The following is a 16,003-nucleotide window of genomic DNA, read 5'->3' on the forward strand; positions in this document are numbered from 1 at the left end:
TGGAAGACAAAGGGTGCTTAAGGGCACAGGCTAGCTCAAGCCTTCTTCAGCAGGGCGTGTGTGCTGCTGATATCAAGATACTGGGTTCAGCCTCTGAAAACAGCCTCCCACCAGCTCTTTCCTGCATGCTGGGAGATCGGTGTATACTGGACAAATAAACAAGTAAACAAAATATTGACCATTTACATCCCCAGATACTATGTGTATCAGAACAGGGGCTTTTTAATGCCTTGAAGTAAAGGGTTGATAACGTAGCAGTCTCAGAGGCTAAGGCATCAAGCACAATGGGATATTCTCTGTCAGCATCACTGTATAAATGGTCTCATAGCACACTGGCAAAGCTGAAGGAACTGGGGGCTTAGAGAAAAGCTTGCAGACTGTCTCCCAGGCCTCTCCTTGGGTTGAGCTAGGTTAGCCAGGGGTCTGTTTCTTTAAGATTTATTTCTCTGTCGCTCCCAGGAGAGACAAGACCAGATGGCACAGAGCATGAGTTCTGGGTTATAATTTGTCTGCTGTTCTGTCCATTCATGAGCTCTGAGCCAACCTATTGCTCTAGATCACGCTGCAGGGAAAAGTCATGGACAGAGGAACTGGTGCAGAAGAAGGGACCAGTTTTAAAGGAGGTGTAATTTATAACTCCCGTCCACACGTAGACAGACTCAGAGCATCCGAGAGGATGCTTATGGTTTAGATCCCCACAGTGACCTTCTGAGTCACCAAGAAAGTGAAGGAGAGTCACTGTGGAGCATTGATGTGTCCCATGAGGTTCCTTCTATCCCACACATTCTTACACGAAATACAAGGCAAGTGTTCCTTACACAACCGTTGAACTTTACATAAGGCTTGCAGTTTCTGTTCGTGGTACTTCACTGTGGTCAACTTACTTAAACCTGTCACCCCTCTACTTCTTTCTGAAGCTAGCTGTGCTGCTCCCCCATACCCGCGAGGCAGTGCTCACTCATGCATGCTTTGAAGGGACAGAGGCTGGGATTCAGCAGTTCCTTTTGAGATGGGGCCCTTGAAGCCAGGAGATAGCACCACTGGCTGTTCTGAGTTAGGGAAGCAGATAGCACCTGCCATGGATGCTAGGTTGCTGAACGTGGAGACATCTGTCTCTCCATCCAAGGTATACAGATTTGCTTCCCCTGGGTGGCTCTCCGCTCAGCCTGGCCTCTCTGGTCCCAGGCTGCCTGCAAACTTTCCGCTGAGTACCTGGGGCAGCTGCAGCTTCTGGCTCTGTGGGGCTTTCTCCTAGATCCAGATCAAGGTTCCAAGAATTGATCTATTAGATTAAAGGGGAAAGACAGAGTGGAAGAGAGAGTGAGCTGGCAAGTGAGCCTGCGGAGCGCTGGAGCTGTGGGGCCGCGTTTTCTGTGTAGTAGTCCCTCCCTTCTGACTAGAGTATTAATTGCTACATTACCGCTGCCATGTAGGCAAGACTGTCAGCAAAGCCTGGGAGGGCTCCAGCTCCTCCCTCCCTGCTCTGCTCAATTTCACTCGCATGTGGAGTGTGCTCTGAGCCCGAGGTACCCTGGCAGTGCCTTCCCAGTCCTGGCATCCTGAGGTGATCCTGTGGCGAGGACTTGAGTGGCCAGAAGGAGGGGGTGGAGAAGGAGGGAGGGCTTGCCCTGCAGGCTCTTTGGATGCAGCGCTGGACTCACTGCGGAGGCAGCTGTGCCGGAGACTGGTTTCTGGGGTGCATCCATCTATCAGGGTTCACCTAGGCAGGCTCCAAGGTCCAGAGGCACACGAGGTGTGTACCATCCCTTCTGGGTGCTGACTGCAAGAACCTGCCTCCCCTCTGCCACTATGAGCGGCTGCTCCAAAAGATGCAGACTCGGGTTCGTGAAATTTGCCCAGACCATCTTTAAACTCATCACCGGGACCCTCAACAAAGGTAGGGAGACTGGCTTCCACTACTGCGCCTTGCCTTGATGTGACCTGACAGGCCACTTCGCTTCAGTGTGCTGAGTGTATCACTCTTAGTGTGCAGGAGTCTTGACTCTGTAAGAAGGCTGAGAAATAAGAGCCTGAGACTAGAGACCATTGATAACCTGGGCCCTGGCCCTGAGCGGGCAGGCACCCAGCCAGAGAGCTCAGGAGGCTGTAATTGCCTGGAACTTTAGAAATGGAGTTGGTGATGTGTGGCTGATTGGTTATAGATGGGCAGAGGAACGGAACCCTTTCCGGAGTCTTGGAAGCAGCTTGGCGTGACTGGAGTTTTAAAAACTTATCCTGGGAGTGTTGTGTCTTATTGATAAGAGAGATTTGATGCAGTGGGGCTGCGAGGAATTCTGCAAGACAGAAATGCTGAAGGGGGGCCAGCAGGAAGTGGCTCTGGGGCTGGAGTAGTCACGCAGTGGCAAACTCAGAATCCTGATCAGCTCAGCAGTCACTGCTGAGGCTGCTCCCGTGGGATCCGGGGGTTCTGTGCTTCTGGACTCTGTCCACTGATCTGCTGTCTCACACGTCTGTCCCCCCCCCATGCCTGATTACCTTGCTTCTCCAAGTATTGAAGTGTCAGAAGGTTTTCAGATTTAACTCTCGGTGGCCGTGGAGAAGAATCAGGAGGACTACACATACAGCAGCCCCCACCCCCACCCCCCAACACAACCAACAGCCCTGATAACCCTCCTGGCAAAAGGAGGCAAACTTCTCAGGGACTCCGTTTGTTATTCTGTGCTAGGGAGGGTGGGACATGGAGAGGAACTCCGGCAAACTTTCTGGACATAAATTTAAAGGAAGAGCAGCATTGTGGTGCAGTTCCAGTGGCTGGAAAAATCTCTTTAAATATTTATGCCCTCTAGAAGGGAGAATGAGTCTTTTTTTGGTGGTGGGGGGGAGACACTGAAAGCTGCAGACTCAATATTCAGGGACTGAAGCCCACAAACCCAGGCAATACAAGGAGGCAAAGCTTTGAGTGGCCATCTCTCATGACATCGCCCAGATTCCCAGTTGCATAGTGTTGGCTGGTGTCCATTGTGTGGCTGGTGTCGGGGGAATCATGAGAGCCTCTTCTCATCTCTCCTGCATCTTACCTTTCAGTGGCCCCTTCCTGAACTAGGCCATTGTCCTTTTAGGGTTCCCTGGGGGATTGAGCATCTAGTGTTGGGGGTTAGGCGGCCTGGAGCTGGAGACAGGACACGAACAGGGCACAGCTGCAGCTGTGTTCAGCGGCTTCAATTCAGGAGGAAAAAGCAGGGAGATGTGACTTAGAGAAGTTCCCTATTTGTCCCCAGACAAGTGAGGTTGTTCTAGAACCTCTTGGACTGAGGGACTGACAGGTAAAGTAGCATCCCACCCCACCTCCACTCCCTGGTGTAACTCAAAAAGAGCTTCAGCCCAGATAGAGGAAGGTTTCCACTCTGGTGTTGCCACCTGGGAAAGACATGGCCTCTCTGTGGCTCATTTTTTTTTGTTTGTTTGTTTGTTTGGTTGGTTGGTTGGTTGGCTGGCTGTTTAAATCTGTAAAATGAATTCATTACCTCCTACTGACTGTCTCCTTGTGCTGTTGCAAGGGTTCAGGAAATCCACATGTGGACTCTGTGGAGTGCATGGCTGTATCTGAATATCATGGAGGGATTCAGAGGCTGAGATGGGTATGCATGTATGGTGGAGGTTTCAGACCCATCCCTCTCTAGTACCAAGGTCAGAAAGTCTTTAGATGACTGTAAGTGGTCTATACCCAGAGAGCGGTGCTGTGCAACAGAGAGATGAACACGAGAAAATGAGTCAGCAAAGGGAAGACTGTATCAAAAGGGCAGTGCGCCATCACACACACACACACACACACACACACACACACACGTATGTGTGTGTGTGTGTGTAAGAGATAATAGACTTCGGTAGAGAGGAAAGGTTAGTATTTGAATGTGTGGGGATGAAGATATTTTCTCAATTTTTATGAACTGAGCACCTACCTCCTATGGGCCACACTCAAATGCTATACATTATTATTTTACAGATGCAAATTGCCCTGCAAAAAAAAAGCAGAGTCTGGTGGGACACAGACCCTACATGGACCCCACCTAGCCATCACACTGAGTGCTGAGATGTACAGAAACAGGGGTGGCAGGCAATAAGCAGAGAAAACAGATGCCCAGGATGACTGAGGGGCGTCTCCAAAAAGTAACTTCTAAGCTGAGGTGGAAGAAAGGCAGGGCTGGCAAGAAAGGGAGGTTGATATTGACAGAGAGATGCCAGGCCTAGAATGGTGATCTCTGAGGAAAGACAGCTGAGGAGATGTAGGACACACACACACACACACACACACACACACACACACACCCCTGGTCAGAATCCCAGAAACTAAGATCCACCTGACATAGAAGAGACTTGGTGGGCACTTACACTGGGCACCAAGTAGCTGCCTGGCCTTCCTCTGAGCTGCTTCTGTAGCAAGTTTCCAATAGCTCAGGGGGGCAGGGAAAGTGGGGGTGGTGTTGGGATTTTACCTATACCCTTGGCCTCAGCTCTGTAGAAAGGACTAAATGTTTACACGGGCCTGGCTCTGAGCCAGACATGTACAGTGAGCACAGTACTCATGACCTCAGGTGTTGGTTAAATATTTGTTAAATGCGGGAAGACAAGAGGAGCTAGGGTTGGATCTGGACAGCTGAGAAAGGTCTTCCAGAATAACAGCTTTTCAATGTTCAGGCCCCACCTCGGGGTGGGTTATTTGAACTTCACACTGTGTGGACACATTATGATTGTATATATTTTTTTTTCTGGTCTCTGCTCTCTGCTATTCACTGCACTGAGTTCTAGATTTGCAACAATCCAACCCTCCACAGAAGAATCCATCTCTGTTCTTTCCCGAATTCGGGAATGAAAGCATCTCTCATGCTCCTCTTTCTGGTCCAGGGACCTCTCCCTTCTCTGCACCATTGGGAATGCCTGGGGAATGAGGAACACTCAAGTCCAGTTCCTCTGCCAGCTCCTGGTCCTTGGTCATCCTCACTTGATGCCAACACCTACTTTGCCACTGGTCTGAGGTACCAACTGGCCCAGATCTGCTACCTGTCACATAGACAATTACTCAGGTCTCCCTGCACATGTGTCTCTCTGGTTATAAGTTCTCCCTTCATGTCCCCAATCGCAATTTGTGATCTGTGTCTCTCTTAGAGGTATTCGAAAGGCCGCCTTCCCCACTAGCTTTGTGTTCTATGAGAGCAAACAACACACTCTCCATTCCCACTGTAGCCAGAGTGACTACAGAGCCTGGCTCATTAGCAGAATTAGCTGAATGCAAAGTTCTATACAGCACAGACAACAGTCCATGGCCTGGGAGTGAGCCTCCGATATGAGCTTTCTGGGTCTCACTGTGCATCACCTGTCCCATAATGAGTAAGGTTAGCTGTGCCGGGCAGAAGCCTGGCTGCACAAATCGATTGTTCAGGGCTCTGCCTAGACTTTCATATAGTCCCAAATGTCCTCAGAGAGGAGCTGGGCAAGCAGACTTTTGGCACGCTGCCTCCTTCGGGGGGTAGTTTTAGATCTCTCCCGTTATTTGCTTTTGCTTAAAAAACAACAATGACAAAAACAAAAAACCCAACAAGTCCCTGAGCTGGGCATGGTGGTATATGCCTAGTGAACAAGCCTATGCAGGGGGATAAGGCATGGGAATGGCTGGACCATGGGAATCAGAGGTCAACCTGGGCAACACAGAAAGACCCTGCCTCAAAAATAAGTAATTATAAAATAATAATAATAATAATAATAATAATAATAATAATAATAATAATAAACATCACAAAGCATAAATGAAATGGGAGGCACCAGACTGGGACATCCCAGGGCCCCCCACACTGTCAAGGAAGCCTTGGGTTAGATTCCTCACTTCTGGCCTATGTTTCTTAATTAATAAAGTGGAATCATCACCCTTTCTTCCTGTACCAGTTTATGGGTGAATGTGGCTGTTATTAACATTCCGTACCTTGGGCTGTGAGAGCTCAGAGACATGCTCTCCCTTAATCTCTAGTTCACTGGTGTCCAGCACAGACAGACTGCAGTCCCCTGAGAATAGGCTGTGATAGCAATGAATGGTATTTAATCTCCTCAAGCTGGCTTTCCAAAGGGCCCCTCCCAGGACAGAAATATGAAATATTAATTCTTTTAAAAAATACTTTACTTTGTGATGTGTGTGTGTGTGTGTGTGTAGGTCAGAGGGAAACTTGCAGGATTCAGTTTCTTCTATTTACCACATGGGTCCCAGGATCCACCTCAAGTCATTAGGATTCTTGACAAATGTCTTTACCTACAGAGTCTTTCACTAGCCTATCAGACAATACCTGAAGCACCTCTTTTACTTCCACACCTTTCTAGGAAGTAAGAACATAACTCTTGGGCTGAGGAGATAAATAGTTCAACTGGAAAAGTACTTGTCACTCAAGCAGGAGGCCCTGAGTTTAGATTCCCTCAGAAGTCGGGTATGGTGGTTTGAGTCTATAATCACAACCCCAGGGAGGTGAAAATAGAAAGATTTTTGGGGCTTGCTGGCCAACCAGTGTAGCTGAATGGGTGAACTACAGATTCTTTGACAGAACTTGTCCCCCCACAAAGAGTGGAAAACTATTGAGAAAAATATTAGCTGTCAGTCAACCTGTCACACACACACACACACACACACACACACACACACACACACACACACACAGGTTGGCTCTGTGTGCCTCCCACAGTCTGGCTATCACCTACTGTATAAGCTTAGCCTCTGGTTGCATGTTTGGACAGACTTGAGGTCTGGGGCACCTTCTTCTCTTTCTTCATTCCTAGCCCTTGACAGAGAACTAGAGCGCCGACATAGTACAGGCTACACACTGACTGGGGAGACTCAAAGAATTACCTTTTGTGCAATGTAACTACTTTGCCACCCAAGGCAAGGACAACAAAGCCACAGTAAACAGGAGGGAAGATCCTAATCCAGGACAGCATATAGCATGGTCCAGGCCACCCATGAGGCAATGGGACAAGAGGAATCTGTGGGAACTGAGATGACAAAGCCTTGGTTTCAACTTCCTCTTCCTTAACTCAGGATGTTCTTCTCCAAGCAAGGAAAGACTTTACTATAAACCCGCTGAAGACATGCTGTTCCCCCACGGCTCCTCCCTACCACTGTCCCAGGTCCTCACAAGCTTGACTTGGATCTGGAATGGGTTCTGCCTTAGGCCAGCTGAGCTTGCATGCCAACTTTGTTGTCCACCAGTTGTGTGAATGAATGGTACAAGGTCCTCAAGTGAGGAAAGGTCCTTGCTTTTGATCTGAGAATAGCAAGGTCAACCAAACATGGATTTTTTTTTTTAATTTACTGAGGATCATGAAGTAACGGCAAGCAGTGAGTTGGGTAGATGTCCACCTTGCAGCTGCAGAGGTCAAAGGGCGAGTCCTCCCTTTACTGCTGTGTGTCTCCCTGGCCTGGCTCTAATTCCAATCCTGGATGTAGGAATTGCCATCTCTGCTTAACCAGGTAAGGAAATTGATTAGCTAAACTACCTGGCCCACTCATGAAGCTATAGAAGCCCCACTGTGCCACTCTGCCTCCTGTCAGTCCTTCACCCCAGCTTCTTATTCATTGTGTCAGTGAGTCTGTTGAGAATTGTTCAGCAGCTGGATTTCTTCAGGGAAGCCACCTGACATTCAAGGGGTTGTGACAAATTTCACAAGGAGACATGACTTGAGTAGAAGAACAAGCTTCATAAGAAAATGGCCACTCATAGGCCAAGGACAGAATATACACACCCAAGCTCTCCAGACTCCCTGTTATCTCTTGGAGAAGTGGATAGGACTAAGGCATCTGCCCGATGCTAGTTTGTGTGTGTGTGTGTGTGTGTGTGTGTGTGTGTGTGTGTGTGTGTATAATTGTCCACACAACATCCCCTTCTTATAGAGAAACTATGAAAGGTCCTCTTATCTGTTGAGAAACAGGCACAGTTTGTAGATCATCTGGCATTGAGTTAGGAGCTGGAACCTGTCTGAGAAATGGATGACCTCTTAGGATCTGTGAGATATGATGATGACTTCTACCATAGGAAAGACACTGCCTCTTTCTCAGGAAGCTCAGCTTGGGCTCTGCTTCTTACTAGGGGGGAACAGAATTCTCTACTACCACACTCCTGTTAGCTCATTGTCCCAGCCGTGTGGGATAAGCCTCAATTATAGCCACGTTAGACAGCCCCACTTCCTGTGCCCCAGGATCCCCTCAGTGTTGATTGGTGCCCTGCCATAGAGAAAGCTCACTCACTGGGGCTCCTGGTCTTCCTCACCTGCCAGGCCCCAGATCAGAGCTACCACACTGAGATCTATAGTAGCTTTGGCTCTGCCCACAGCCAGTAGCTTTCATTCTGTCAGGTCTCCCATTCTTGCTCCTGGACAACAGGTCCATCACCCCACTGACCCATTTCAACTGGCCAGGTGCTCTCTTGGGTCTCCATTGTCAGATGAAGGTCAAACTCCCACCACCTGCCAAAGCTGGCCCTCTAAAGCTTTGATTTCTCTAATTCTCAACCTGTGGGTCATGACCCCTTTTTCAAATGACTCTTTCATAGGGGTCACATATTAGATGTCCTGCATATCAAATATTTACATTATAATTCATAAGAGTAGCAAAAACATAGTTACAAAGTAGCAATGAAATAATTTTATGGTTAAGGTCACCATAACATAAAGACCTGCGTTAAAGGGTCACAGCAGTAGGCAAGCTGAGAAAGACTATTGTAAAGTTTCCTGGCCTTCCTCCTAGATAACCCTAATACAGAGCAAGAATAATTTGTTCAGAGATGCTTAGCCTGGCAATGCTGCACAGACATCCTATTAACTTCAGGACCACGGGGGAGCGGCTAGTTTGTTCCAAATTAAAAGTAGCTGGAAATGGCCCTTATACAGCAAGAGGGCACTGTGGGCTGTAATTCCATGACACAGTGAAGAATGGAGCAAACCAGGTCTTGTTTGGCCCTCTGAAGCCCTGAGACCCAAAGCCCCATTTCCCTCCACGATAGCCCTCACCTTCCCCAATCTTCTTAGGGTTCTGGGATCTTCTCTGTCAACCCAGACTCCAGAGGCAGATCAGTGCTGTTTCAACCATGGAAGAACACAAGATATAAGGAAGGAAGCACAGATCTGATGCCAGACAACTGAGTTCAAATCTGCCAGGTCTAACAAGACTTCCCTGGACAAACCATTTCCCATTTTGAACCCCTTCTTCCTTAGTACAATGAGGCCAGTGATGCCATATCCTGGAGCTACTGGAAACCAATTGAGATCACGTATAACACACACACACACACACACACACACACACACACACACACTGCCTGACATATAGAAGTGGCCTTGTAAAGCTCAATATGGCTACTTTTCTTGCCTCACATGCTTCAACTGTGGGTAATAGCAAGAAAGTGGAAGGCCAAGCTGGGAAACAAACAAACAATGGTACATGGGCCAGATCCTACTTCCGACTCCAAGCTCCATACTACCAAAGTCTTTTAAGCTACCCTCAATCAATGGTAATCTGAGAATTTGTCAATGGCTGAACAGATTCCCCATGCAGACACTCTACTTGTGATAATAGATGCCTTGAGTACTTACATGAGAGTTGAGCAAATGACAACTAGGTAGGGACAGTTATCAGTACCTTTTCGTGACATCCCCTTTTTGAAGTCTGTCTGGTCTTTGTTTCTCAGCACCCCATCTCCACAGGCTTTCTACCTTAGGAGCTAAAGTTTGACAGAAATGATGAGGTAGCATGTTTTTGATGAGATAAGGTGTCAAGATCATGGCCTCTATATTGTACCCATCTCAGTTTTCCCATGTTCAGCCCACTCCGGGATTCCCGGCAGCAGTCTGCACTGGTTGTCCATGTGGCTATCCACTGCTGTGCCTGCAGGGATGTCCATTACAGCTCAGCGGGGGCCAGGATCTCCCCGGTGTCTATCTACACCCCAAGAGTGCCTGAGGACCACACAGAAGATCAGGAAACTAAGATCTTATCGAAGGAGAAAGCAGACATGGGGACATAGTACAGACTGCTGGGCCAGGTTGAAAGAAGAAAGAAGCCAGGACCCTGGGGTGACCAAGAATGACCACCCTTCTGAGCTTCATGGATCTGCAGTCTGGAAGCTAAAGAAAGCCTTCCTCCTCTGCTAGGATAGGGGGAGAAAGACTGTGACTATTGGCCAGTTCTCTCTGCCTGGATAACCGAGATTGCTATTTGTGTCCTTTGGAGTTCAAAGAGCAATAACTTTGGAGTCAGACATGGTCATCAATCCAAATTGTCCTATTTTCTTAGTCCTTGTGCTGCTGTACTGAATGCCACCAACTTAGTGGCTGTGAGTCATTTAGTTCTCTATTCTAGAGTTGGAAGTCTGAGGTGGAGGTGACAAAATGATCCATGGTTCTGTTAGGGTCTCTCTTTTGTCTCTTCTGAGTCTGTGCTCTGATATTAATGGGTGGGGTAGGGGGTGTGGAGATGGCTGATGGCTTCTTTTATAAAGGCTCCACTCTCATGACATAATCACCTCCAAGATCCACCTAAAGTCCCATCTGCTTCTCTGAAAATGATGCAATGTCATTCTTTATGGCTGAATACAACTCCACTGTGTGTCGTGTGTGTGTTGGCATATATGTGACATGAAGTAGAGATAGGTTTATCTGATCAAAAGAGAGAGGAGGGAGGATGTAGAGGATGGATATGTCACTCGACACAAGCTACATGTAGATAGAGTTCAAATGTCTGCCTAAAACCCATTACTATGTACAACAAATGCATGCTGATGAAAATAAATCAATAATATTTTAGAGACCCCAGCACCAAATACCCTCGCAATGGATGGGTAGAGCTGCATTTATTTTTTTATGAGAAGATAAAGCTTCAATCTGTTTCACTAAATAGCAGCTTCCCTTTGCTGGATCTTCATGTGTTCATCTCCCAAATGAGGAAAATTCTGGTGTCAAAGAACTGTTCCAGATTTGGGACTGGGATTTTGTATGCAACACCTACACATGAAACAAAGATTGTATGAGCTCTGCACCCAACATGCCCTGTGTGCCAAGCACCCACTGTTTTACCCACCATCTTATCATGTACAAGAACCCCCAAAGGTGGAGAGCTCTCCTGAGCCCCATTTACAGAAATGGAGACCTAAGCTGCAGAGACAAGAAGGGTGTTACAACTTAGATAGAAAATGCCCCCTCAGTGGCTCCAGTGTGGAAGACTTTGTCCACAGCCGGCACATCTAGTACTCATTAGGAAGTGGGCTGTTAGCTACATTAATGGATTAAACCATGGATAGATTCACACTTTAAAGTAAATGGTGAGGTGGTAGTGGAAATTAGGTTAAGTTGGTTCAAGGAATGAGGCCAATGGAGACACGAATCTGGAAGGTTTATCTTGCTCTAGTGCTCTCTCTCTCTCTCTCTCTCTCTCTCTCTCTCTCTCTCTCTCTCTCTCTCTCTCCTTTCTGACAACCTTGACAGGAGCAGCTTTCTCTTCCACATCTTTCTGCTGTGATATTTTGGTGCCCTTAATACAGGGTGAACGGCAAAGAGCCAACTGGCCACCGATTGAAACCTCTGCAACCATGAGACAAAACCTCTCTGCCTTAGAGAGTTTTCTTGGACATTTGTCACCGTAGTAGAAAAGCTGCAACACGAAAGAGTCGCCTGTCGGTATGAGGCAGGGGCAGAGCTGCAATTCTGGGCTGGCTGTCTTCAGTATGCATCCCCAATATCTCTCTCTTTCTCTCTCTCTCTCTCTCTCTCTCTCTCTCTCTCTCTCTCTCTCACACACACACAAACTCACACACAAACACATACACACACCACACAAACACCACACACACACACACACACACACACACACATCACATCACACATAAAACACATAGCATACACACCATACCACACATACATACACCACATCTCTCCCTCTCACACACAGACACACCACATACATACACAAAAAACACACACACATTCACACACACCACATATACATACCACACACACCACACACAAACACACACACACCACATACACAGATAACACACACACTACAACACCACACATACACACCACACACAAACACACAGATACACACACTACACACACATCAAATACATACACACCACACACACCGACACACAAGCACACACAGGCCACATAAACACTATACATACACACCACACACATACAACATCACACACAAAAACACCACACACACATACACACATATCACAAATATAACATGTGCACACACATACATCTTAGAAAAGAAAGCAAGAGACAACGCATAGTTTTACTTTGGAATCTAGAGTTTTGTTTTCAAGAGCTTCTTTGAGACTAAAGAATGACATTTTCAAAGGGGGCTGCCACCCTCGAGTCCTGAGCTCTGCAAACCATCACCTACAGGTTGACTTCTATAGTCAAGTAATAGAAAGTGAGGGAAAATTGGCCAAGCAGTCAAGACTTCAGGGGGAGGGGAGAAAACACCACTCAGCGAGTATTTCCAGCTGGGAGTCCAGTCCGACCAATTTTCATTCCCTACTTAGATGAAGTTGTTTGGAGGAAGAGAAATGAGCAAGGGCCAGTAGGGAGATATAACCCTGGGGCTTTTCTCAAAAAGGCTGGGGTTAGGCTATCTCACAATTTTTTTTTAATGTAATCTTTTGATTAACCTGGGTCAGTTTGAGTGACAGTTCTCAAACCTCATGTGCTTAGCAGGCCAAGCCAAGGACAGGCTTATTTCTCAGTATCCACACACATCAGCTTGGAACTAACTGTCACTCAGAGCTTGGGATATCTCTAAGTCTGAGGCATATTGGATTTGCAGAGATTCACAGAATCTCACAAGAATGGAACTGGTGGCCTGCCATTCCAAATGTGACAGGAACAAAAGGAATGACAATTACTATTGTCTACAGAGTGCTGTGTCTTTAGAAGAAACTTAACCCAGTTCCCCTTGGGAGCTTTCTGTTCTTATGGCCATGCCCAGGAGCTTGGAGCACTTGCTAATGTCACATAGAAGATCAGAGCTGTGATTTGTTTTAGAGAAACAATCTTCCGTTGTAGATTAAACAGTGTCCCCTAAAATTCACACACTGAATTTATATATTTATATTCAGTGTGGTTATATTTGGAGAAGGGACCTTGAATGAAGTATTTAATGAGGTCACTCAGGCGTCAGCCCTGATCCCATGGGACTGCTGCCCTTATCAAAAAAGCCAGCCTCAAATCACGAAGTCTCCTGGGCAGGAATACTCTAGCAGAACAATCACACAGTTTACAAACTGAAAGCTGAACCCAGGAGAGTATCTGCTAGGCCCTGATGGCTTCTGCATCCAGGGGCACTGTGAGGTAGATGAAGAGCTGGTGGGAGACATTGTTTCCATGATGACTGTATCTTAGACTTTGAAGTATAAACGAGTTGCTGAGAGCCTGAGATGCGTGTGAGACAGCAAAGTCAAGGCCATAACTGCACAGTCAAGGATGGCTCCACTATCAGCCTCCTAGGGTACGGGAACTGAGGACAAAACAAGCTAGCTCCTTGAACTATGTGTCCTCAAGGCAGAGACTTCTCTGAAGTGGCTGAGTGCAGGGTTAGTATGACCTGGCTCCTCCCACAGATGGTAGTCTCCCAAAGATGGCTCTTCATACCTCAGACACAGCAACTACCCCACCAGGCTCCAGTCAGTGAACTTACCTGAGAAGGGACTCCCAAGTTCCCTTGCCCTGCACAGGAGTGCAGGCGTACTCCAGGCCTACAGGTGACTCTTTGGTTAGGCTGAAAGCTTGTGGTCGGGCAGGGGCCATGAATGCTCAGCGTTCAGCACAAGGTCTGGCACAGGGGAGCTCAAAGGATAGGTAGAGGGAGGGAAGAAGATGGGGAGGGAGAAAAAAGAGAAAAGAGGAGAAAGTTATTAGAACTTTCTACTTGAATGGCTGCCTGTGACCTCCACTGGACTCTTGTAAAACCATAGCCAATATCCCTGTCTCCCAACTTCACTATCTCTCTTAGAAGTTCCTGACTGGAACCATGAGTCATCTTCTGTCTGCCACTTCAGTGTTTTTCCCAGAATCACCCCTGAACTCCAGCCTTACCCCTTCACTCTGCTTGGCCGAAGCAGCCCATAGTCCTCTCCATTTTTCTCTTCCCCCACCACGACCAGACAAAGCATGGGCCAGACAGGAGACGGTTCATCCAACGCTAATTGGGCTATGTCTCCTAGGCTTACCATAAGACCTGTGTACTGCACGTAGATTTTCTTCCAGACGTGTCTACCACGATATTGTCACATTATTTATTTAAGATCATTTAGAGATGACCTAAACTTCAGTAAAACGAACTAGTGCTTAACATATATTTTGTATCACCTCTGAACAACATTAACTTTGACAACAGACATGTGGAAATGCAAAGTGTGAAGCCCAGTGAAGAGCTGTAGGTAAAAACCCTTTGTAGCACATGTTTCCAATCAGTGATGGGTGTGCATGTGGGAAATGTGTATTTGAAAAGAAGCAAACTAAATTAAGCTAAGCTTTAGTTTGGAGTAGGAGTTATTTGAAGTTCATTTTTATATAGTTAGGGTTCTTTCCTGTTTGTGTCCCTGTTAATTACACATCTTGTCTGATTGCTCTAGCTAAGACTTCAAGAACTATATTGAATAAGAGTAAAGAAAGGGAATGATCCTGTTTTACTCCTCATTTTCAAGGAAATGCTTTGAGTTTTTCCACATTTAGTATGATGTTGGATCTAGGTTCATCATATTAGACTCATCACATGGGGCCTCATTTATGTTAAAATTTGCTCCCTCTTTTCTTAGCTTCTTCAGAGTTTTTATCATGAAAAGATGCTGGACTTTGTCCAAGACCTCTCTTTACCTAGCAATATGATCATATAATTTCTGTCCTTGAGTCTCTGTCTCTGATATACTACATCTACTGGACTGTATACATTGAAACAATCTTTGACCCTTGGAATAAATGGAACTTGATCATGATGAATGATCTTTTGATGTGTCATTGAGGTTTTTTTTGTAGGAATTTTACTAATAATTTTACATTCGTGTTCATCAGGTAGATTTGCTGGTAATTTTCCAGTTTGATCATCAGGATAACCCTGATTACATAAAATGAGCTTGGTGGCAGTCCTCTCCTTTCTGTTTTGTAGAATAATTTGAAAAGCATTGGTATTAGTTTTTCTTTAAAGACTTTCTAGAATTCAACTGGGAAATCTTCCCCTCCCCTAGGCCTGGGCTTTTCAGTTAGGAGACTACTTTATTACAGATTCAGATTTACAGCTTGCAATAAATCTGTTGAAGTATTTTAAGTCCTGTTGGCTGACATTAATAGGTTAATTTAGAAATGTGTTTGTTTCTTTTAGGTTTTCCAATGTATAGGACAGTGGCTTTTCAGAGTATGTGCTAAGGAGCTTCGACATTTCATTGGCACTTGTTATATGGTTTCCCCTTCATCCCTATTTAATTAATGTGAGTCTTTATCCTTTGTATTTTGGTTAGTTTAACTAAGGCTTTGTGAGTGTTGTTTATTTTCTTCAAGAACAAACTCTTTGTTTGATGGCTCTTTGTCATACTATTTTTATTTCCATTTCATTAATCTCTGTTGTTTCTGATTTCTTTTTATACACGGATTGCGGGTTTAGCTTCTTGGTGTTCTCAGACACTGTGTGCGTCATTAAGTTGTTTGTTTGAGATCTTTTGATTTTCAGAAAACACAGCTATGAAATTCACTCAGAGAACTGTTTTCATGTATTTTCATCTGCATTTGATTCTAAAAGTTTTACACTTTCCTTCTTGATTTCTTTAACAACCCATTAGTTAACTTTAAATAGTGTTTTTTAAAGTCCCCATGGATTTCAATATTTTCTGTAGTTTCTCTTCCAGTTGATTTCCCATTTTGTTTCATTGTGATCAGATAAGATAGGTAAAATCATTTTGATTTTCTTGTATCTGTTAGGAAATTCATCGTGTCCTAAAACATGGTTCAATTTAGA

The 16,003-nt window shown here is 45.9% G+C and overlaps 1 protein-coding gene across 1 annotated transcript in view; it reads left to right on the forward strand.

Moving 5' to 3' along the window:
* The first annotated feature begins 1,594 nt into the window (after positions 1-1,594).
* Kcnip1 (potassium voltage-gated channel interacting protein 1) overlaps positions 1,595-16,003 on the forward strand; it is a 376,538-nt gene continuing 362,129 nt past the window's right edge. Inside the window, exon 1 of the mRNA XM_076937050.1 lies at positions 1,595-1,897. Coding sequence (XP_076793165.1) covers positions 1,810-1,897 — 88 coding nt within the window. The 5' untranslated portion in view covers positions 1,595-1,809. The remainder of the gene's footprint in view (positions 1,898-16,003) is intronic.

This window comes from Arvicanthis niloticus, chromosome 6 (assembly GCF_011762505.2).
Source record: "Arvicanthis niloticus isolate mArvNil1 chromosome 6, mArvNil1.pat.X, whole genome shotgun sequence".
In the NCBI taxonomy this organism is placed as follows: domain Eukaryota; kingdom Metazoa; phylum Chordata; class Mammalia; order Rodentia; family Muridae; genus Arvicanthis; species Arvicanthis niloticus.